Genomic DNA, 21,994 nt, shown 5'->3' with positions numbered 1-21,994 from the left:
TCTTTCGTTTTATAAGGAAATAATACACGCGCGATGTTGTTTCTTTTATATTAGTTCATCGAATTATGCACGAACATAATAATAGAGACAGAACGAAATGGATCATACCTAATTCGATAAAATAATAGAAAACAGAAATTATTGCTCATGTATTATCACCTTAAAGTAAAATGTACATAAAGCGTATATTATTAGCACTGTAGGACACAAAATTGATATCAGTCAAAACGTAACACGTGATATTCGATACTAAGCAGAGAGAATCTTATCAGAGCCACGGTTAAAATATTCCTCTTCGTCGCGTTATGTACAGTACCCTAATTGAAGCTCCACGAGTTCGCTACACGTTCCAGAATGCCGGTACGTATGCATACGTACATCGTACGTCAATTATCGTACAGATTCATTTTGCAGCTTACCTATTCGTACGTTCGAACCGATCGCGATCAAATCTTTCTTGCTTTCGACAGATTTTAAATTATTTTAATCGAAAATATACGTTCGAATACTAATTTCCAAAACTCTGAACCGAAACTCTGAAAATTTAGCAACAAATACAAAATAATCGTTTAAAAGTTCAGTTATCGTTATTCGAATATATAATCGAACGATGCTTCGACTAATTAAACGTAATTTACTGTCGTTATTCGCGTTAGATTATATCGATAGAAAAGGGAAAAATAGTTGACCTCTGAACCGTCTATCGATTATGTGCTTATTGCATATACTGATCGACGTAAATTTAAATTTCAAGAGACATATGTCTTTTAGATTTAGAGAGTATCTTTTATATTGCACGTATATATCCGAATTAAAATCATTATTTTCACATAGAAATTTATTGCTACTGCACTCAAATGCGCTTGCGTTTACCTCAAACGTATTTGACATCTCACGTCTATGTATATTTCCGTAATAAAAGTTACTTCGTTCGATCAAAAATTACTAATACATCAAATACGATGTAAATATAACGATACATCGTACGTAGAAAATATTTGTAAATACTACTAGAAGACGACCTACCTTTTTTCTATAAAATATTACAACGATAAATTATGCGTTGATAACAGATTTGCTTACTTTTAATTACAGAGAGTATCGTTCAACTATAAGGGACTGATCACCCCGGTATTTACACCCTTTAATAACGACAGGTAATTTTCCTAACATTTATCCGATATTAGCGATATTAGTATAACGAAGAAACAGAAGATAGTAGCAAATATACAGATCGCATCGTATGAACTGATAAAACTAAATGATACGAACTTGTAAATGAAATGAAATAACGAAAACTTGTTCGTTGAAACTCGACCGAAACCTACGAAGATCGAATTTCCTATACGATATATTTCTGATTTTATACAAAGAATGAAATTCCGAGTTTGCCTAATTACCTCGAATTTCCTAAAAGGGAATGCAACGTTTTCGTTGTCTCGTAGTCTTGTATATGCATAACTTGCAGCCGTTGCACCGGCGAGTAGCGAAATTCGCGTGTAGAACGCAATTTATGACACAATACCGCGATAAACGGAATAAATGTATATGCGTGGATAACATGTGAGTAAAATTAGAAGAGAATCCGGACAACGTATATAGGACCAGACGATGGAATAGGGAGCGTTACATAAGCGTTACTTACATAGATAATTATATTTACCAAAGTGATAGAAGTATTCGGACGCGTAAAGATACACGCGACGTAAGCACCGCAGTCGTGTGACCGTTACGTCTCAGTCGAATAGTAATTCTGTGAATTTTTTAAACATGTCTGCATTTAATACGAAAAAATCAGAAAAATCGATAAGCGCGAGTGTGAATCGATAGTGAAACTACGTAAAAAGAAAGATCTTATCGAGAAATTGCGAAACATGGGAAGAAAGGAAGAAAGGTACGCTACATAATTTAGAAATGGAAAAATGAAAGAAATAGTATGCTATAATAACGCTACAGGACGAAGGAAGAGACGATCTTCCAGAGGAGAGAAGAGAAGTTTATTAGAGGGAACACGTGGGTGAGAACGCATGCACTTCTGCTTCGAAACTTGCCAGGATAATTGTCGGTAGTTTCGGAAAGAACGTGTACGACGAATTGCAGAATCGCAATTGTGGTTCAGAATTCTTACGGAAAAAGCAGGAAAATATAGACGAAAGAAACACGCATGAAGAAAAAATTAGCTTTTGAAAGAAATCGTATCGATAAAGATAATATTGGTATCGTTGGGATCAAATCATCCGAGATCAGAGTGAATTCGGTCTTTTTGCCCCAGATCAACGACATGATACATGGAAAAAGAGAAATATACATGTACCGTAATAAAAAAAAATTTACTACCGACTGTAAAGCTCGATTATGGTAGGACGATGTACTACGACGAATGAGACCGGAATTCTCGTGTTCGTTAACGAAATTTCAAACAAACGTAAATATCTGAATATTTGGAAATAAAATTTATTTACGAGACGACGAGCCAAAGCGTTCCGCTCGAATTGTTCGGGAATGCGGCAATTTAGAGATACAAAGTTTTAATAAAATTATAACTCTGTCTATTTGTTTATTTTAGCGCAAGAACCTTAAACTTGTCGATTATACCGCAATATGCCGACCATTTGGCGAAGGAAAAAGTCACCGGTGTTCTTGGTACGTAAAGATTGTACCTATTTGTACGATTAAAACATTTTGTTCGTCGATTATCATCGGTGCCCAAATTTAGCATGATCGAAAGTCAAATTTCTGTATATTATTTACACTTTTTTGTATATCTCTGCTTATATGTATATTGCGCTCGCCATTCGATCGTTTAATAGTATTAAAAAAATGGTAATAAACATTCTCATTCGCAAATAACATCGTGATCCTTATTTTTTTTCCTTTGATACGTTCTTTGATACGTTCCGTAGTCAACGAGATTCCGAAGTCAATTCGATTTATCGACGTAAGAGATTATTTATTAATTCGAAGACGGAATTATATATAGAAGGAAAAATTTGTAATCGATAGTAAATGGAACGACCGGGGAAGGCCCATCCATGACTACAAGCGAAAGAAAATTAGTTGCCGAGGCGTGGGCAAATGCCGTCAAAACAACGAAGCAACATTTGATGATTCAAGTGGGCGGTACATCTCTTCCTGATGTTCTTGAACTTGTACGTAAAATATTAAGAAACTAAAACATTCGTTTAAGGCCGTGTTTTCGATAAAATCGAATTTGAGATAGGTATCGTCGACAGCTAAAAAGAAGCGTACGTAAAAGAACTTTTAATGCAAAATTCAATATCGTTCAAATTCGAGTTTCTTACTCGATAACGACAAGATCTTTTAATAATAAGTACGTGTCATTTTATCGTTTCGCTAAATTACAGTTCGATACACCTGATTCGATACTACATCTACCGATATTTATTTCAAGGCAAAACACGCTGAAAACATTAAAGCAGATTCTATTCTTTGTCTACCGGAGTTATACTTCAGCCCAAGCACTTCTCAGCAATTGAAGGATTATTTGAAGCTAGTCGGTTCAGCAGCTCCAAATACACCGCTTCTATATTATCATATTCCGAGCTTGACTAACGTCGATGGTAAGCTGATAATTACAGTTATAGCAATTCTGTCAATTACGCGTCCTACGTTGAAAGACTATACAAAGAAATATATCTACAACGATTATATGCAAATGTTAAAATGGAAACTTACGTTACTATAAATTACGTTAATATAATTTTCATCGCCCTTTTCATTTAAACGTTCCGAGGAATCGTCGAAACTGATTTGTAAAATATCACTTTCTCTCTCCCTCTCTCTCTTATTGGCAAACGATTAATATACAGTTATCATGACAATATAGAAAATCCTTTGTCATTTATATATCTGTCCGCACTTATATATTTTCTTCGTTTGATTATTAATAAAAATATCGTATGGCAGCAAATTCCTACGATATGAAATACTATGTATCTAAAAGCGTATTGGCGTTTTTTCAGTGCATATGGCGCAGTTTCTTGAATCTGTTGACGAGGAGGAGATACCAACTTTCGTAGGAATAAAATTCACAAGTCCTAGCTTAGACGAAGGTGCTCAAGCTTTTCATGTTACTAACGATAAATTCGCCGTATTCCTTGGAAACGATCAGGTATTCTTTATTATCTTCTTAAATATCATACTTAACGTTAACTCTGTAGGTAATATACAGGATATTCGGGTACACGTGTCAGAAAATTTAAGCGGTGATTCGTGAGACCGAAATAAGACGAAAATATTAGTATACGCATATTAGTGACATATTAATTCTTTCCGTATATTCACGTATATGTTGTGTACGTTTGTTTGCATAGATACTTTAGCATAGAAATAACGTTATCTTAAACTTATAAACTATTGCTCGTTAATGTAAAAAGCACTTTATAAACTGGCACATTATGTTACTCATATTTCTATGAAATTGGTTTTAGTTACATTTTATGTAAAACACGTACGTACCTTTAACATATTTAGGTATACATAAATCTTTGATCTAAAACGTATCACATTAGCTCGTTCTAATCGATTCTAAGAATCTTAACGCGTTTCGCTTGTCGAATTTTACAAATTAGATGCAAGCGATTGCTTTAAGAGTTAAAATTTCAAAAATCGATATAAAAATATATAGTAAGAAACTCATACGATACTATTATTGCGTTCGTTTCAGTTGATAACCGCTGCTTGTGCATTAGGAATGAATTCCTTTATAACAACAGGTTCGAATATGTTCTCCGAAATTGTACTCGAAACTCTTGCAGCCGGTCTTGCAGGAAACGTCATGAAAGGAAGAGAAACGCAACAACGTTTGACAAACGCTGTGACGAATGTATCGAAATATGGTAAAATTATAATTAAACGTTTCTTTCGTCTAAAAATATTACCAAAAGCATAAATTCAATGATGTATCATATACATATAGTAAAAATCACTATTCATCCAATTCCATTTTGTCACAAACTTGATTTAACAAGGTTCGATAAAAATAACGATCCACTTCTCTTTGTACCCGATTTCATTTCAGCTAACACGCTTGAAGCTTTCTTTGGAATTTTCTTTTAAATTAGTACACTTTGATTCGGTTTTATTTTACTTTTTCTTGTAGTTTCATTATAAACTATTCCTTTATCTTATTCCCTATTTTATGTAAAAATTACGTAAAACCTATTTCGATCGAAACGAGATGGCAATACTGAATTTCAGGAATTCCATTCCGTTCAATTCCATTCAAATCATCGAATAATTTCCCTTAAATTTATTACATATTACTTTACAGAGGAATAAATCCTATTTATTGCAAAATATATAACTTCAGTTGAAAAGAAGCATAAAAATTTAGAAATTCAAATAATAATTTTACAAACAATCTATATTTAGCACCATACTCTCTTCTTTTAATCGTTAATGTTGTAATTATGTTACAGGAACCTGGGTAGAAACTATGAAAACAGCAATGACTCTGTTAACGAACATCAATCCTGGACCTCCACGTGCACCTCTGAAACCTTTGTCTGTTCAAACTGTAGCATCAATGGCAAAAGATTTACAAAATTTAGGATTTAATGTAAAACTGTAATGTATCAAAAAGGGCGAGGAAATAATGTTTATCATTATCTTTACAAATAAAATTTATGCAAAATAATAACATTTACTATTATTTCTATCGAAACTTTTGGGATCTTACCATTTGTAATTAACACGTTTAACCGTATTTATTACATTTGTAACTACAATCGTCAAAGTAAACGAACGTCGAAGTAAAACTACGCGAGTTCGGCATTTCCGAATCCACAGAATATTCTGTAAACGTGATTGCCATGAATTCGCTTTTAGTATTTTCTTACACAGTAAAGTAATAATTGACGATTGTACAAAGAATACACAAAAAAGCTCAGATAGAAAAGTAAATATGAACTTTCCCGTAGAACCGTACAATTAAGTAGGTTCTTGAAACGTGGAATTCGATAGGTTCTTGTCTGTGCTAGTGTGCAACCAAACAAGGCAGATCCCTAATTTTATAGGTTCTTGTATATACTAACTTTAGTTGATCTCAACGCTTGACCGCATGGTGCAGCTCTAGTCCGGGGACAATCAGGGCCATAAGCGTGAGCACTCTTATTTCTAACTAACCGAGCCCAGCTTGAAAGTTATGGCCGAGCGGCTGGGATATTTTTGTATATAATTTGAAAATTAGAACTGACCGCTGGTTATATGTATAGGAAAAAATTGTTCAAACTGTTGTGCTTTATACATATTTCAAATCATCGAAACCAAAGAAGACGCTTTTCATCGATAACCTTGACGGTGTAACATTAGCGACCGAATCGCGAAATTAAAATGAAATTTTTGGCGGGTTTTGCTAGATCGAGATTAAGTTCAGGTTTAGTTTCAGAGCAAAATTAACAACATTTAAAATTTGTTGCGGATCTTTTTTTTTGTGATATTTTGTTTATTTAAATAGCACGTTTTAACATATCAAAGTTCGAAGAAAGTCAGAAATACTAATCAGATTGTTCACTATTACCCCTTAACCAAGGATATTATTTGGTATTAGGTTTAGTAACTTGGTTTAAACGCTTTTTTTCACTAGCGACCTACCAGCCAATGGTAATAGCTAAAATTTCACGTGATCAATCGTGTTTACTCCGTCAATTCATCTGACACGCACTGAGTTGTTGTCGCAAATGCTAGGTACTTCAAGCACTACGAATGTTTGAATTTTTTGGTTAGATTACAAAGTATATAAAAATGTTTGATTAAAACATTTATACTTTAGTATCATTTAGGAAGTGATTTTTAATACGTTTTAACGATGGGTTCCGATCACATGCATAGACGATGGAGTAATTTACGAAAAGTATTAGAAAGAACAGGTCCTTTTTGTAGACCGGATTTTGAACCATCGCCAGAAACATTGCAATTTTTATTAGACAATTGCAAGATTCTCGTCATTGGCGCCGGTGGTCTAGGATGCGAATTACTTAAAGATTTAGGGTTGATGGGTTTTAGACAAATTCATGTAATCGATATGGACACGATTGAATTATCTAACCTCAACCGGTACGGAAATATACGATGATTCATCAAAAGAATTTATCAAAGTGTTTATTAAAGAAGAATAGAGAAATTAATAAAAAAAATTGCAGGCAATTTCTCTTCCGCCATAAGGATATCGGCTCGTCAAAAGCGGAAGTAGCTGCAAAGTTTGTCAATAGTAGAATACCAGGCTGCAATGTTATACCACACTGTTGCAAAATACAGGATAAAGATGAAGAATTTTATAGACAATTTCACATAGTCATTTGTGGTCTAGACTCGATTGTTGCAAGAAGATGGATCAATGGAATGCTGTTGTCTTTATTAGTTTATGAAGATGGTGAACTTGATCGGTCTACTGTAATACCCATGATTGATGGAGGAACGGAAGGTTTTAAAGGAAATGCAAGAGTAATACTACCTGGTCTATCTGCTTGCGTTGAATGTACTTTGGATTTATATCCTCCTCAGGTACATGTACTGAAAATATTTTTTTACATTGAACAAATAAATATAACTCTTCTGTCAACTACTATTATATTGGAATATAGGTGACATACCCATTGTGTACAATAGCAAATACTCCACGCCTACCAGAACATTGTATAGAGTATGTGAAAGTAATTCAATGGCCAAAAGAAAATCCATTTGATTGTGCGATAGATGGAGATGATCCTCAGCACATAAATTGGATTTATGAAAAATCTAATGAAAGAGCAGCTCAATTTGGAATACAAGGATTGACATACAGATTAGTGCAAGGTGTAGTCAAAAATATTATACCTGCTGTGGCATCTACAAATGCTGTCATTGCTGCAACATGTGCTACCGAGGCATTTAAACTTGCTAGCAGTTGTAGTGCTTCGCTAAATAACTATATGGTATTTTTGTTATTTCGATTTTAATTAGAAATCTAAGGATGCAACATAATAAGCAAATAATTCCTTTTTCTAAAGGTACTGAATGATGTAGATGGAATTTATACTTACACTTATGAAGCAGAAAAGAAAGAAGATTGCGTGGCGTGTAGTCAAATTCCAAAAGAAATCGAAATTAGTAATCCTAAATTCAAATTGAAAGACTTGATAGAGAACTTGTGTGAAAGGCCAGACTTGCAAATGAAAAATCCAGGTCTCACAGCGTACATTGATGGGAAAAATAAAACGTTGTATATGCAAACTGTAACAAGTATTGAGGAGAGAACTCGTGAGAATCTAACAAAAACGCTGATCGAACTAGGGCTTAGACACGGCAGTGAGATAAATGTCGCTGACATTACCACTCCTAATGCAATTGTATTAAAATTAAAATTTGTATATTGTAATTCAGATATGTGATAGTCAGAAAATCCTTCATTTTGTTCATAAATTTATCACTACAAACCATTATATATATTTACAGTACTTGTATTGCTTTTGTGTCAGTTTAAAAAATAATGTCGACATGAATAGTTCATCAACATTATTCTTACCGAAATAAAAACGAAAATATGTTCAATGTAGTATCATTTTTTACCGAATCTATAAATAGATATCACACGATAACATTTACTTTGAACAATATTTTTAATATATTGATTCATCCTAATTTTATGTGATAAACTGGTATGGTATTGCTATTTTTTTTTTTTTTTTTTTTTTTTTTTTTATGGTACCAGTCCTTGTGACTATACTTATATATAACAGAAGCAAGTATTAAAACTATATTAGTTCATATGACATACCTGTTATATTAACAATAAAGACACAGTTGCAAATATGATTCTATATTTCTGATGTTTCGTTTTTCACTTTCATCAGAGATTATATATCATAGAAAAATTAGTGAGTTATATAATCCGTAAAATCCTATCTTTTTCGGTCGTTAACTTTTTTGTTGATAAATTTCGTGTGTCTCTTCAGAAATAGACAGTATCTTACAGATCAATACATTAGTACGGCTATTTTGAAAGAGAAAAAAAGGAGCAGTTTAATGACTCGCGAAATATGCACGTGTCAAAATCTATACTTGTTAGCTTGTCATTAATATCTTTTTAATAACAATTTCTCTCGTTTCATCGTATTAAATTTTATGTTAAGTATGAATTTTGTGCACAGTCCTTTTTTGCATTATAAGCATTTATTGATGACTTATCCGTAACGAACGAAAAATACTACGGATCCAATCTTTCCATATTTAGTAAATACTTTTATTGAAAGTATAATACCATATCGAATGGATGACATTATATGCTCCGATTAGAGCAAATGAAGGACAGTGCACGATAACCCAAAACATCTTTTGTTTTACAAGCACACTCGGTAACATTCGACATATGCACAATTTGAGTAGAAAAAATATCTAGAACAAATACATTATCTATCTTCCTTATACAAAACTATTATTACATTGTATCAATATTTCATAATTTTCGCTTTTTTACCTCAATAAGACGATTAGTCACTCGCCAAGAATCTTTTGTTCTTAGAAAGACGTCCTTCTTTTTCCATTTGAATGTGAATAACACAAAATGCTCCTATGATCATTTGAGTAATATTTACTTTAAATATTCATTGTCAGTAAAATTTGCATCAAGTCAAACTCAATAAGAATAAAATATTTTTTGACGGTTGGGGAATTCTTACAACGAAACACTTCGAGGTTCATTGGCATTTCATCGTTTATACGGAATTCCAATATGGACATTCTCATTTCAATTGTACAATTCGAAATTAGGTGTTTTCTTTTTATAGTATGAATTATTAATTCGCTAGACACAAGATGCACAAAATTAGCTAGTGCAAAACTAGCATTAGTGTCAAAGTAAGTTGTGTCACGCTGGGCAGTGCATTCAGAAACTGCAGAACGTATTAACTGTGATTCTTTTCAAGTATTCTTTTCGTTTACGTAATGAAAGAGACATTAATCAGCATGAGATAGTTTTCTTCGATAACCCAAAAACATTTATAAAATCAAATTCGCATTTTATTCGTTTCTTTTATGAAAGAAACATATGAATGCACATGCGGTTCACTTTCTGGCTCGGTCGAATTAAGTCGCACAATACAGACATTATATTTCGACCATTATTTGAAAAATAAATTTCACATGTTCGAAATGTAATACATCAGCTGCAAAATGTCTTATGAATAATCATTGTTTTATGTATAATAATACCATGGTCCATGAAAAAATAGTCCGGTATAAAAACGTAAGTGTGGCATAATAAGTGTCGTGAAGTCCGATTTGTCCAGGGCAGAATACGACACTTTCTTATCATGGAAATTCTTGGATTTAAATAGATACAGTTATTTAATTAAACAAACAGCAATATAAAAATGGGAAAGATATAACGATATGAAGAATCACGATTTATCAATGTCGTCTCAACAAAAAGACAAATATTTCAGGTATAGTGACGTTAAAAAGTGTCTAATTTCTGCTCTGAAGCTGCTTAACAAAAGATAACACAAAGTGCACGATGTTAATACGTCATGAAGAACGCTAAAACGGTTGTGTTAGGCCTTGGCATCAACTTCCATCGCCACTTCACCTGCAGCTTTCTCTGCCTTCTTCCTCATTCTCTTTGCAGTCCTCGGGTTTACCGAGGTGTATAAAAGGGTCTATAAACAAAATTAATTAATTAATAACAGAACCCACTAAAAGAAACAGAATTGAAAAAAAATAATACATAATTCACACCTTCAATTCAGGATCTTTAACAGCATATTCCGATTGATAAATGTCAAGGTCTAAAGGAATTCCTGTAATCTTGTGTTGCCGATTGTGCATTACTAGTACTGTGAATTTGAATTGTGCAGCAAATTCATTTGGTTTTTCATATAGTACCTAGAATAGTAATAAAGATGTAATGACATAAAACTCTTTAATGAAATATAAAAACAAAGAGTTATACATAAGTAACAGGCTTACTTGGAATGGTTCAATCAACCTATGATTTACACATTCTACAACTGCCATTTTTGCCTTCTTCTCATCCTCGAAAGTACGTAAATTGAACGGCATAAGGCCGTGTTTATGAGTGACTTCAGAGTAAAACATGCGAGACGCTTTCAATTTCAGTTGATATGTTTCCTCTGTTTTTTTAAATATAGTAACCCGGGTATCCTGTTCTCGGCCTACTCCTTCGCCAGTACTAACCAGCACATCCATTGCATATACCTATAATTTAAAAAATCCACATATATTGCATTTTCTCTATTCTAATTGATTACATATCATATTATATACATATGTAGAATGAACTATACCTCATAAGCTTCAAGAGTGTATTTTTCATGTTCCTTCTTCTGTGCATCATTTGGATTTTGAATAATAGTTTTTTCTCCATCTATCTTAAACTGTTTCAATTGGTGACTTAGCATTCCTTCAATTGGTTTACACTTGTATACGTCGCAAATTTTTTCTACTGTCTCTGTTATCGTGTACGTCTATAAACAAAAAGAAGCTACATAAACAACGAGAAATTTAATCAATTTATAGATACAGAAGTGTAAAATATATAAATAACTTACCTCTGTACCTGGCTGTAAAAGCCTCAATGCAGCTTGTGATGCATAATGTGCAGCTAACACTACATCTGCTTTTCTACCAGTAACTTTTTTTTGTGATGAAGAACCTATAACAATAGTGTGTGCCACAACTGCTATGAAACCATCAACATGTGCTCCAAGATCTCTAAAAATAGAAGATAATAATTACTTTAGAAAATGAATTATATTTTATAATATTGAATGTATTATATTCATGGATCATACACTTACACTTTTACCATATCCTCATCTTTGAGTATGAGATCTGGTTCACTTGCGATTGGTGAAAAATGACATATGCAATTATTCACCGATATGCATGTAGGAAAAGCAATTCCCTTCTTCAGCTCTTTTTCCTTTTTAAAGACCTTACTGGTCTCATCCAATATCAGTTCATCTCCAATCTCACAAATTTCTCTTACTGATGCTCCAGCAACGCACTTATCTAAAACTTGCTTTAATACCCCTGAAATTGAAAGAAATCGTTTATCATTTATAGGTACTAACGAATACTTTTAACACTAGGTAAGATTTATAAAATATGTACGAAATCACGTTAGTACTAGACACATACATATCCATATACAGATTTGCTTCAAATCTTGCATAACAATAGATGCATAAATAAGTTATTGATTTAAAACATTTATTTTTCTATCAATTTTTAGGGACAAAAGGAGAAGGAAATTAAAGCTATATATTTTTCAAATTACATCAAGATAATATATCATATTCCTCCCATTGCGTAGCCACAAAAAATTTGTGCCTTTACTAATGTATATTTCTACGTCTTTTATTTTTTTATACATAATTTTCACCTAATTCTCTTATCCTTCACAGATTTGAAAAATGCTTAAAAATTATAATTATCTCTCAGACAGTACAAAATTGGGCTAAATTTATTCAGTGAGTTTCGCAATATTCGATATTTTTTAGGTCCCACAAAAATAAAAAGATCGAATGAAAGTGACATTTAAAAAATGTAAAACGCATTAAATTTTTATTATTTGTGATTTTTTTAACGCAAAGAACATTTGAATATATTTTTTGGAATCAAAAGTTATAATCAATGTTTCTTTCCAACTTTTGTTTCTCAAAATTAACAAAAAATTTAACGTTTGCAATCGATGACCCATTTATCTGCAAAATTTGAAACAAACACGTCTCAGATAATTTCGTGGATATTTTGAATACGGTTCTCCTTTTATTCATTATATATGATATAAAATAATATTGCAACTAAATATGTTATTCAAATGATAATAAATTCCAATCATAATACGATGCGAGCCATGCAGCGCAAGTTTTCATTGAACATCAGTCTAGATGGTCTTTTTGCGGAAATGGAAACACATACAGAGATGCAAGCGGATTATGGTTCCTGTATAGTAAAATTGTTACGTTGCGATAATGAAATGAAACGGACAATTTTTCAAGCTACGTAATGAAAAATAAGCAATTTGTTGTCGATCAATCGTTAGAGAAGTGTAGAATATTGAAAGTATCGACAAGTTATCAAAACGTAATAGTCGGTGCCAACTATCCCACATGGTAAGAGAGCCCGGCATTAGCGCGCCACATTCCATATGGCCAGGCGGAAAATAAGACATTAAGGAGCCCGTGCATGAACCAGGCAATTTCACTTTTATTCGTTCGGCTTCATTAGTGAACGTTAAGTCGTTTTCTTACGATTTACGATGTCACCGGCCATTTTATACTTGGTGACAACGATGTCTTCGGCGATGGTTCTCTCAGTCTCCTCTTTGTCCGCCATGTCTTCAGCACACTATGTTACGATCACGTGACTTAGATAGACTGCTTCTTTGCAGTTGCTTCCTGTAACAGTCAGTATCTCAAGTTAACCGTGTGTTCCGAAATTTCCTAGTAATCGTCTCTATTGGTATCTCTCAATTGAAATGTTCTAAATAAATATCACCCTGATAACACTTTTATCTTTTACGGTCATGGATGTTTCTTTTTAAGCTAAATCGTAGCGAATTTCAAGAAATATGTACTTTTTAAATATTTCTAATTTTATATAATTAGTTAAGGAACTTAAACATGTTGATCGATATTTTTGGCAAGAATAAATGAATAGATATAACTGCGCCGAACAATATAAAATTATTTGTATATTTCGTTTGCATAGAATGTTTGTAGAAATGCGCAAACCTTCCAACTGACTTTGTGACGTACAAGTGTACAAGGTTGGTCGACTTGCATCTTTCTAAAACGTGTTTCATGCCTTATGGATCTTGAGATTGGTCGTGTGGCCTATTGGAACGCGGATTTGATTTGCATTGCTTTAAATTCAAGTCGTAACCATGTCTTCAGGTAAACTATCCCATAGAATAAAATTAAACTGCTATTATTTCGTTTGTTCGAGAATATTTTCGATATAAGACACCTTGATATTGTTGGAATTTTACCATTTTTTACACGACATAACCAAACTTTCCGCGAAACGCAGCGTGCTTTCAATATTGCACTTTTATATATTAAAAATTCCTGTTAAAAATGCTAATTTTTACATGTATCTATTTCTATAAGGCAAAAAAGGGAAAAAGAAGAAGTGCAAAACTGTCGATTTAATGTCATTCCTTGCTGATGGGGGTGCAACACCCACTGTGCCAGTTAAATCATTGAGCAGCTGGATTGAAGAAATGGAAGAGGAGCACGGTAAAATAAATTTATAGATTCCTTTCGTTTTTTTATGCTTTTATCTTTAAGGTCTCATTTTAGCTTATACATTTGTGTGTGCGTGCGTGCGTGCGCGCGCGCGCGCGTGTGTACATGTATGTGCATATATATACATACATATATATGTGTGAATATATACATATATATGATATATTCATCTATGAGATATAGATGAATGCCTAACATGCTTAAAATTAGGCATTGCTACTATGAAAACATAAAGTATTTAAAAATTATAAATTGCTGCAAAAAATATCAAGTATTATTATTTGGCAGATGGGTTCTCATCAAGAAGTAGCAAAGAACCAGTGATTCTACCAACTGCTCCAAGAGCTGCAAGAGGTCCACGTGTTGCAGATGAAGATATCCCTTCTAATCCACCTTATGTAGCATATCTCTCTAATCTTCCTTATGAGGTAGATGAAGCATATTTGACAGAATTTTTTGCAAACATGAAGGTTAGTATTTTTATCTATTTATTTTTATTAAGTAATACTAGAGAATTTATATTTACTATTTTAACTTGGATTATCATTACTATCTCTTAGATTTCTAACATACGCTTGCCAAAAGATTCTAATAAACTCAAAGGATATGGATATGTTGAATTTGAAGACCGTCAAAGTTTAATCGATGCTCTTTGTTTATCTAATACAGTAAGTTTCTATAGTTTTTAATTTGGAGTATTTTACAATAACATAATTGTGTATGAATTTTTACTTTCCTAGCCTATGAAAACTAGGAGGGTACGAATTGATGTTTCAAATAGCGTTAATGATGATCGTCGTGGAGGTAGAATGAGTCGTGATAATCGTAGAGACAACGATTATGATCCTGAACGTACATCCGGAGATTGGAGAAGCGGGCCGCGAGACGAAAATCTAACATCAGAAGGAGATTCGTACCGGAGTCGGTATGATAACAGAGACCGAAGAGATGATCGGGAAAGTATGCTTATATATGATGATTCTCGTTATATACGTGTAGTTAATTGAGAGAAAATTATAAAATTAATACTCAACTAGGTTCCGATTATGATAATAAGCCTGGTGCTTGGCGTGAAAGTAGTGACAGAACAAGGCCAACATTCAGAGACAGAGGTGGTTTCAGAGATGAGGACAAAGATAGAGAATGGTCTCGCTATGATAAAGGTAGCAGAGATCGAGATGGAGGAGACAGAGGAAGTAGTTTCGGCTCGCGTCGTAATTATGGAGATTCTGATTGGGATCGTGATGGCCAACGCAGGCAAGGAAAACCCCCTACAGAAAATAAACGTGAGTGTTATTTCCTTTATAATAAATAAAATGTATAAGAAAACTCTACTCTTTAACTACTAAAAGATATTGAATATTATAGCTGAATTGAGGACTAGGCCGAAATTGCAGCTACAGCCTCGTACAAAGCCTATTGAGCCTGTTGTTGCAAAAGAAGAACAACAATCTGCAGCTACACCAGCTTCCTCCACAAATATATTTGGTGCTGCAAAACCTGTAGATACCACTGCAAGAGAAAGAGAGATAGAGGAACGACTTGCGAAGTCGTACGCCGAATCAAAATCCAAAGAAGACGGGTACGGAAAACTGGAAAATTGCTTGAATACTTGGATATAATTCGTCTTAAGATATTTAACAATTAGTTGTCTTTTTAGAGATTCAGAAAAACGTGGTTCTAAAGATAGCACTTGGGGTAAACGTAATGGGGTAAGTTCATCATGTGAAATTTTCTAACGTGTCATATGTCACATGATTTTATTTACCATGTATTTGTTACTCTTGTTAGGAGGGCCGGGAAGAAAGAGAGAGGGGTCGGCAGACTTGGCGATCCGAAGATGACAGAAGTCGACGAAATGAAAGATCAGCACCACGAAATCAACCTGCTTATTCTGGTAAATTTGTGTGGTAATTATAACTAAACTCAGCCAAACTAATTTATGATATGGTACAATGCTTTCTGTACAATTTAGATCAATATGGAGACTCTAAAGGTCAGCCCTCTTCTCGCGGCGGACGACCATCTTCCAGAGGTCCCCCAAGATCAAATGATACTCGTGGTGGGGATAGGTAATAAGACCATGGAAGAAGGTAGTATTAATGTATAACGTATGTGTTTTAATTGCATTATATTTGCAGAGATCGAAGAGACAGAGAGAAAGACGATGTCAGTAGGATGCCAAAGGCAAAGGATGAACAAGCTCCAGTAAGTGGGAGATTCTTTTTATTAATCTTGATCACAATAATTATAAATAACTTCTTTCTGTTTCAGAATTTCGTAGCTTCCAACAAGTATTCCATGCTACCTGATGATGTGGATCCCGACAATATTGATGATTAGTCAAAACTATTATACATCACCAATTAAATTGTGCCACATGCATCATAATTGGTCTATATATGCATATTATTAATTTGTTTTACCTCTATTAAATACTTATCGAATTGATTCACGAATCGAACTCTAAGCTCTTGGTATTACTTTACAAGAATTATTGTTGATTTGTATTTAATCTATTTTATTACTCATAATATGATTATCTATCTACATATGTATTTACTTTATATTTCGATATAAATGTTCAGCATCATTAAATCAGTGTGAAAATTCGGATAACTTTAAAGAATTATATTAATTTTTTAAATATTTAATTCTGAAGATAATTACATCTGTAAGACTTAGGAATTGGGACTTTATACACCATACTTTATCCACTGTACAGTTATTGTACAATATGTAACTCATTTAAATGTAAAATAATAATGCCAATTTAGGAGGAAAACAATTAAAATAATAAGTGTAATGGGAATTTATGCAATGTATTATATTCTATTGCCTGAAATTCAATATTTCATGAAATGGTTAATAATAACAAAAAAAAAAAAAAAGGTGATTGCAACATAATCGAGCATCGAAAAGTTGATACCATAAAATAAGCACAATAAAGTGTAAGCCATAATGTAGCAGGGAAGTTACTATATTAATAATCATCGTATCATGACAATATCAGGAAGCATATATGACTGATCAATGAAAATTTTGTCACAATCATTTTATTATAATATGTTTCTAAATAATTATGCTGTAAGCATATTTATATATATTAAAAATTATGTATTTACAATCTCTTCCTGAGGTATGTACATACTGACTTTATCTTTATTTACTGTTGTGTAGTTTGTGCTAATTGACGTAACTGTTTCAACACAGTCTCGAGAAGCTTCTTTTTATCTCGCTCACTTTTTTTTAATACAGAAAATACTGTCTTTTTGTCAGATTCTTTTAATCTGTAAGTATAATACGTCTAAAATGTAGATATTGGTAATATAGTACAGTATTACATGGAATAAAAAGGCATGGTACATACTTCTCTAACAAAAGTACAGCCATGTTTGGAGATACCAGATGATATTTACTTGATTCATGGCCATAGTCGTGAAAATAAGTAGGCCAGTCCCAACTCATAAATAAGTCTAGTAATTGTCTTAATTGCGCAAAATATTGAAGTAGGATACCTTCGGGTAAACCAGAAACAGGTTCCGAGGCAGCAAATTCTAAAAATTAAAAGATTTTTTTCTAATTTATGTTCGAATCAATTCAATATCACCACAAAATATTTTGTAACCATATATTGTACATCTTATTTAAGAATAAAAGTCAGAAATACGTACGTTCGCATTGTATTGTATCTAAATTGACTTGTTGAAGAGCACCCATAGATATTTGTTTCACATCATCACTAATTATTATTCCTAGTATAGATTTCGCTATATGAGAACAGGCAGATTGACACGCAACTTGCGCGACCTCATCCTAGAATATAAATTCGCTTTGATTTTTATGAAATATTTACAAGAATATAAAACTGATAAGTTCTTATAATATGATAAATGTGTACCGGTAAATTGGTAAAACAAGTAAAAGTACTTTGCAAAAACGCTATGAGATCGGTAATAAAGCCAGACGCGTGCCCTTGAGGTTCTGCCAAATTCCAATCGTAGTTTTCTAATTCTAAAAATTCATCAAGTTTATTCTTTAATTTCTCGCAGATTTGTTTTTCGGCATCGTCCCTTGCAACTCTAAACATAGCTGATTCAACACCCATACAACTCAACTGTCCTTCATGTGGTGTTCTACAATATCATTAGACGATATTACAATAAAATAAATATTCATAATTTATTTAGTTAACCTACCCTGTAATATTAGACATAAATTCTTCCAGATATTTCGTAGATTTTTCAAGATAACCAGTATTTATTATAATTTGAACAACTTGTAGAAGAGCCAATGATGGTTTTCGAAATAATGATGATAAGCATCCACTAAATGTTCTCGTTAGTAATAAATTTGTCGACTTGCAAATCATTTCATCTATTTCTGTTTGAGTGAAATTTAAGTCTTCCGAAAATTTTAAACAAGCATAAATAAATTCTTTTACTTGTTGATAGACTTTTGGTACCATATCCGAGAATGGAAATTTTTTTGGAAAATCTACTTTTTGTAATTCCTCGTCATGGTATGGAAACAAACCAAGAACATTGTCATATTCTTCTTGCGTTGTGACCTAAAATATACCAGTGTATATAAAGTATAAAATCTCTTTATAACAAAAAAATATACCTGAATTGGTAAGAAACTATCTTCATCCAAAATGTCTCTAAACACTTGAACCCAATGTTGCATTAGAACTTCATTATAATGCACTCGAATTTCTTGTAATAAATCCCAAAGTTGTCCTACAGAATAGCCATAATTCTTGATCCCAAAAAAAAAGAAATAATTAGAAAATACTAGTAACATATTTACAATGCACTAAGTTACTTACCCTTAATGTTGTATTAAATAGCATTATAAGATTTTTTATTTTTAGAATGAGTGTCGCATCCGTGCAGTAGGCCTAAAAAATTATAATATTTGATCATATAAAATACTCAAGAATAATTTTGATATTACTTACGGAATGGGTGCGCAATGCATTCACGATTTTTGATAGTGCCATTTGCCATAGCTCATCTAAATAAGCGCGTGTAGCTAAACCATTGCCGGTATTTAAAATGTGATCTTCTACTACAAAAAATCCTACTATGCCTTGTAAATATGTTTGATAACCAGTTATACTCTCATGCTGGAAACATAAAGTGAAAAATTTAATTAAAAATATAGAATAGTTACTGCACTGATAATTACTTACTAATATTTACCATATTAATAGGCGATTGTAAAACTAATCTAGCTTGCTGTTTTCTTTGCTGTCTATAATATGCTTTAAACGTTTCCCCTTCACGAAGCACGGTATAAATATGCATACAGCGATAAACAGGACTGAAATCCATTAAATCTTGAGCACTTAATTCTTCTTCTGACTCATTTGATAAAGAATTTGTTGTATGAGATCTCCTCTTCTTTCTACCAATAATTTCTGCTTCAACAGTTAATTGTTCTTGTGTCTAATAGCAAAAAATGGATCAATGTACTGTATGTACGAATAAAAATTAAAATTAAATCTTTACAAAAAGAATTCCTCGAATCTTACTTACATGTCTCATAGCAACTTCGCCAATTTTTGGTGAATATTTCCTAATATTTTCTAAAAAGTCTCTTAAATCAGACATGGAAGCATCCTTTATATTTTCACGTAGTCTAAAATTATTGTAATCTATCAGTCAGTTAATGTCACTTAATATGTCTGTGTAAATTACTCTCTAGTTACATTCTGCTGTAAAAATAAATAGTCTTTTATCTTGTGACATTACTCACTGCGGGATTTGTTGAGTAATTTGTGAAGAAAATCTGTAATTTGTTACTTTTGGTAAGTCATGATGCTCTAGCTGCTCCAATGTCCTTAAAGCTGGATAATAACGCTTGTCTTTCAACTGTTTTTGCAACTTTGCATAGGCAGCTAAAACAGGAAGACACATAGTAAGACTATCCACTGCAGCAGCCATATTGCTTTCTACTTTGCGTGCTTTAACAAGTTCTTCTCCTTTCTCTATTACTTTGGTAGCAGTAGCAGTAATACGTTTATCAAGTTCCAGTACTTCAGCCTATAAAAAAGATGTTTTATAAAATCACACTTTTCTATTTCACCTAAAGAATCAATCTCAAGGTATAGACTGACATTAAGCTGTTGTGCTTGGGATCGAACTTGCAGAAGTTCTCTGATTGAATCAATAAAACCTTGATAATGATGATTGCACATTCTTTCAATATCTTTGTCGTGTGCCTTGATACGCTCATCAAGCTTTTCCATGAACTTTTGATGTTCGTGACCATCGTAAATTGCTCTGTAAAAAAAAAAAAAGGAGTAAAAGTAACAATACTTATATTGGTTTCTATTTTTCACTTTGAAGCTTTCTCCCTTGAGTAAATGCCCAACAATGGTAATACCTGAAAACAAGGCCTATACTATTAGTATCTGTAGATTCTATCTCATACAGCAGGTATTCGTGCTTTGGAACCATAGTTGACAATAGATTGCCAACTTGGTTAGTTGACAACCTTGACATAATAGTACCCTGATTCTACTTCTCTTTATTCTAACACGGGGGTGTCCACCCGCGTTCTCAACCCTTCTAGTGCGCATATGCGCGATAAATATTGCATCTGCGTGAAGGGATGATACCCCGAAAGCGCGTCTTTTAACGAAATTTTTGATAAACGGCGAACTTTTTAATTAAATTGACATACCGAAAAGTTGGTCCCAAGTAATCGTCTATGCCTTCTATTTCCTGGATGAGAATATCGTATCGTTGCATTTCAATTAAATCCATTGTTAACTTAAATAAGAAAACGTCAAAAATTTTTGGCAAATGAATTTGTACACTCTTATATTAAAAAGGTCAGGTAATTTCCATTTGTTGTTTAACAATAAATCATGTCAATATACAACAGCTCTCCAGATTAATTATGACATTTCTGTTAATAATGTTACTGTTATCCAAATAACATTGTCAATATCGTTTAAACTGCCATCTTCGTCAAACTACATACATATGTATGTATATAACACATCTACCATCTTTTACACATAACATAATACATATTGTGCAAACGTGTCATTATACAGCGATCGGTCAACTAATTTAACGGTATAAGATATTTATATAATCACTATATAATATAACATAAATTTTAAATAAATTCTATTAGTCATTTATTATAAATCACATCTAGTCCTATTATAATCTTACATGTACTAATTGGAAGTTAGGGAAGTAGACATTTTGTAACAGTTCGTGTTTATTTAACAAATACTGTATTAAATCAACAGTCATTTAAGTAGAGTGACTCAAAATAAAATATTTATATAATATTATGGAATATATGTAAATTTCAAATAACAATATTTTTATGATAAGTCACACCTAGAGTTCTAGTTTAATTCTGTACGTATATTAATTGATAGTTAGGGGAATAAATTGGGAGGATGGGAATAGATTTTTTGGAACAATCCGTTATTATTTAACAAATAACGTATTAAAACAACAATAAATCAAGTAGAACAATAAAAAATATTTTCAGTGTTGTAGCATCTATTTTACAAAAAAATATGAGAAGAAAATCCCGGAGTTAATTCAAAGTTCTAACTAGTTATTGTTTTATCTACTATATTTGTACTGTTTTCGATAAAATTAGCATTTTACGAAAAAGCATAAGTACGGTTTGCTCAGATAGATCGTTCTTCATGAGTAGAATATATATTCAATGAAAAGGCT

At 32.6% G+C, this 21,994-nt stretch overlaps 5 protein-coding genes across 9 annotated transcripts; 3 read left to right on the top strand and 2 right to left on the bottom strand.

Moving 5' to 3' along the window:
• Positions 1–212: 212 nt before the first annotated feature.
• On the top strand, positions 213–5,686 carry LOC138181576 (N-acetylneuraminate lyase). Of its 4 annotated transcripts, none has more exons than XM_069116507.1 (8): positions 213–360; positions 1,096–1,157; positions 2,567–2,643; positions 3,004–3,149; positions 3,413–3,581; positions 3,984–4,132; positions 4,688–4,859; positions 5,442–5,686. In XM_069116507.1, the coding sequence occupies exons 1-8, from the start codon at positions 355–357 to the stop codon at positions 5,591–5,593; spliced, it is 933 nt and encodes a 310-aa protein (XP_068972608.1). In that variant the 5' UTR covers positions 213–354; the 3' UTR covers positions 5,594–5,686. The 4 variants fall into 4 exon arrangements, with proteins under 4 accessions (XP_068972608.1, XP_068972607.1, XP_068972610.1 ...); XM_069116509.1 differs by lacking the exons at positions 213–360; positions 1,096–1,157 and adding exons at positions 1,887–2,017; positions 2,101–2,425; XM_069116506.1 differs by lacking the exons at positions 213–360; positions 1,096–1,157 and adding an exon at positions 1,828–2,017.
• Positions 5,687–6,657: 971 nt separating this feature from the next.
• Positions 6,658–8,550, top strand: Uba3 (Ubiquitin-like activating enzyme 3). Its single transcript, XM_069116503.1, has 4 exons — positions 6,658–7,077; positions 7,164–7,524; positions 7,605–7,934; positions 8,010–8,550. The coding sequence occupies exons 1-4, from the start codon at positions 6,830–6,832 to the stop codon at positions 8,388–8,390; spliced, it is 1,320 nt and encodes a 439-aa protein (XP_068972604.1). The 5' UTR covers positions 6,658–6,829; the 3' UTR covers positions 8,391–8,550.
• Positions 8,551–9,041: 491 nt separating this feature from the next.
• On the bottom strand, positions 9,042–13,430 carry LOC138181575 (proliferation-associated protein 2G4). The gene is made up of 7 exons (XM_069116505.1): positions 13,275–13,430; positions 11,817–12,051; positions 11,568–11,730; positions 11,304–11,483; positions 10,966–11,214; positions 10,735–10,881; positions 9,042–10,655 (listed from the first exon to the last, which is right to left on the bottom strand). Exons 1-7 carry the CDS (start codon positions 13,357–13,359, stop codon positions 10,551–10,553), a joined length of 1,164 nt encoding a protein of 387 aa, XP_068972606.1. The 5' UTR covers positions 13,360–13,430; the 3' UTR covers positions 9,042–10,550.
• A 331-nt stretch (positions 13,431–13,761) lies between these two features.
• eIF4B (eukaryotic translation initiation factor 4B) lies at positions 13,762–17,946 on the top strand. Its single transcript, XM_069116499.1, has 12 exons — positions 13,762–13,919; positions 14,136–14,264; positions 14,562–14,743; positions 14,834–14,941; positions 15,014–15,233; positions 15,311–15,559; positions 15,642–15,855; positions 15,934–15,985; positions 16,065–16,170; positions 16,249–16,345; positions 16,415–16,481; positions 16,548–17,946. Exons 1-12 carry the CDS (start codon positions 13,910–13,912, stop codon positions 16,614–16,616), a joined length of 1,503 nt encoding a protein of 500 aa, XP_068972600.1. The 5' UTR covers positions 13,762–13,909; the 3' UTR covers positions 16,617–17,946.
• On the bottom strand, positions 16,483–21,641 carry Sec15 (exocyst complex component Sec15). Of its 2 annotated transcripts, none has more exons than XM_069116496.1 (13): positions 20,967–21,641; positions 20,398–20,563; positions 20,037–20,323; positions 19,817–19,919; positions 19,481–19,726; positions 19,237–19,404; positions 19,105–19,176; positions 18,900–19,034; positions 18,473–18,843; positions 18,175–18,409; positions 17,948–18,089; positions 17,644–17,830; positions 16,483–17,563 (listed from the first exon to the last, which is right to left on the bottom strand). In XM_069116496.1, exons 1-13 carry the CDS (start codon positions 21,047–21,049, stop codon positions 17,440–17,442), a joined length of 2,319 nt encoding a protein of 772 aa, XP_068972597.1. In that variant the 5' UTR covers positions 21,050–21,641; the 3' UTR covers positions 16,483–17,439. The 2 variants fall into 2 exon arrangements, with proteins under 2 accessions (XP_068972597.1, XP_068972596.1); XM_069116495.1 differs by lacking the exon at positions 20,967–21,641 and adding an exon at positions 20,667–20,855.
• Positions 21,642–21,994: the final 353 nt, after the last annotated feature.

This window comes from Bombus flavifrons, chromosome 7, assembly GCF_040668555.2.
Source record: "Bombus flavifrons isolate JBK064 chromosome 7, iyBomFlav1_principal, whole genome shotgun sequence".
NCBI classification, from domain to species: Eukaryota; Metazoa; Arthropoda; class Insecta; order Hymenoptera; family Apidae; genus Bombus; species Bombus flavifrons.
The sequence above is the reverse complement of the archived record's forward strand: the minus strand, read 5'-3'. Positions and strand labels throughout refer to the sequence as shown.

Bases quoted from the DNA above. Each gene is read 5' to 3' on its own strand.
- LOC138181576 (XM_069116506.1), top strand. From the start codon at position 1,923: ATGAAAGAAATAGTATGCTATAATAACGCTACAGGACGAAGGAAGAGA. The intron at 2,018-2,566 runs GTGAGAACGCAT...TGTTTATTTTAG, and splicing joins TTATTAGAGGGAACACGTGG to CGCAAGAACCTTAAACTTGT. The intron at 2,644-3,003 runs GTACGTAAAGAT...TGTAATCGATAG, and splicing joins AAAAGTCACCGGTGTTCTTG to TAAATGGAACGACCGGGGAA.
- Uba3 (XM_069116503.1), top strand. From the start codon at position 6,830: ATGGGTTCCGATCACATGCATAGACGATGGAGTAATTTACGAAAAGTA. The intron at 7,078-7,163 runs GTACGGAAATAT...AAAAAATTGCAG, and splicing joins GAATTATCTAACCTCAACCG to GCAATTTCTCTTCCGCCATA. The intron at 7,525-7,604 runs GTACATGTACTG...ATTGGAATATAG, and splicing joins TGGATTTATATCCTCCTCAG to GTGACATACCCATTGTGTAC.
- LOC138181575 (XM_069116505.1), bottom strand. From the start codon at position 13,359: ATGGCGGACAAAGAGGAGACTGAGAGAACCATCGCCGAAGACATCGTT. The intron at 11,731-11,816 runs GTAAGTGTATGA...TTCTATTTTTAG, and splicing joins GATGAGGATATGGTAAAAGT to AGATCTTGGAGCACATGTTG. The intron at 11,215-11,303 runs GTATAGTTCATT...TTTAAATTATAG, and splicing joins ACACTCTTGAAGCTTATGAG to GTATATGCAATGGATGTGCT.
- eIF4B (XM_069116499.1), top strand. The intron at 14,942-15,013 runs GTAAGTTTCTAT...TTACTTTCCTAG, and splicing joins CTCTTTGTTTATCTAATACA to CCTATGAAAACTAGGAGGGT. The intron at 15,986-16,064 runs GTAAGTTCATCA...TACTCTTGTTAG, and splicing joins CTTGGGGTAAACGTAATGGG to GAGGGCCGGGAAGAAAGAGA.
- Sec15 (XM_069116495.1), bottom strand. From the start codon at position 20,785: ATGTCAAGGTTGTCAACTAACCAAGTTGGCAATCTATTGTCAACTATG. The intron at 18,410-18,472 runs GTAGGTTAACTA...ATGATATTGTAG, and splicing joins TTTATGTCTAATATTACAGG to AACACCACATGAAGGACAGT. The intron at 17,564-17,643 runs GTATGTACCATG...TTATACTTACAG, and splicing joins GCTGTACTTTTGTTAGAGAA to ATTAAAAGAATCTGACAAAA.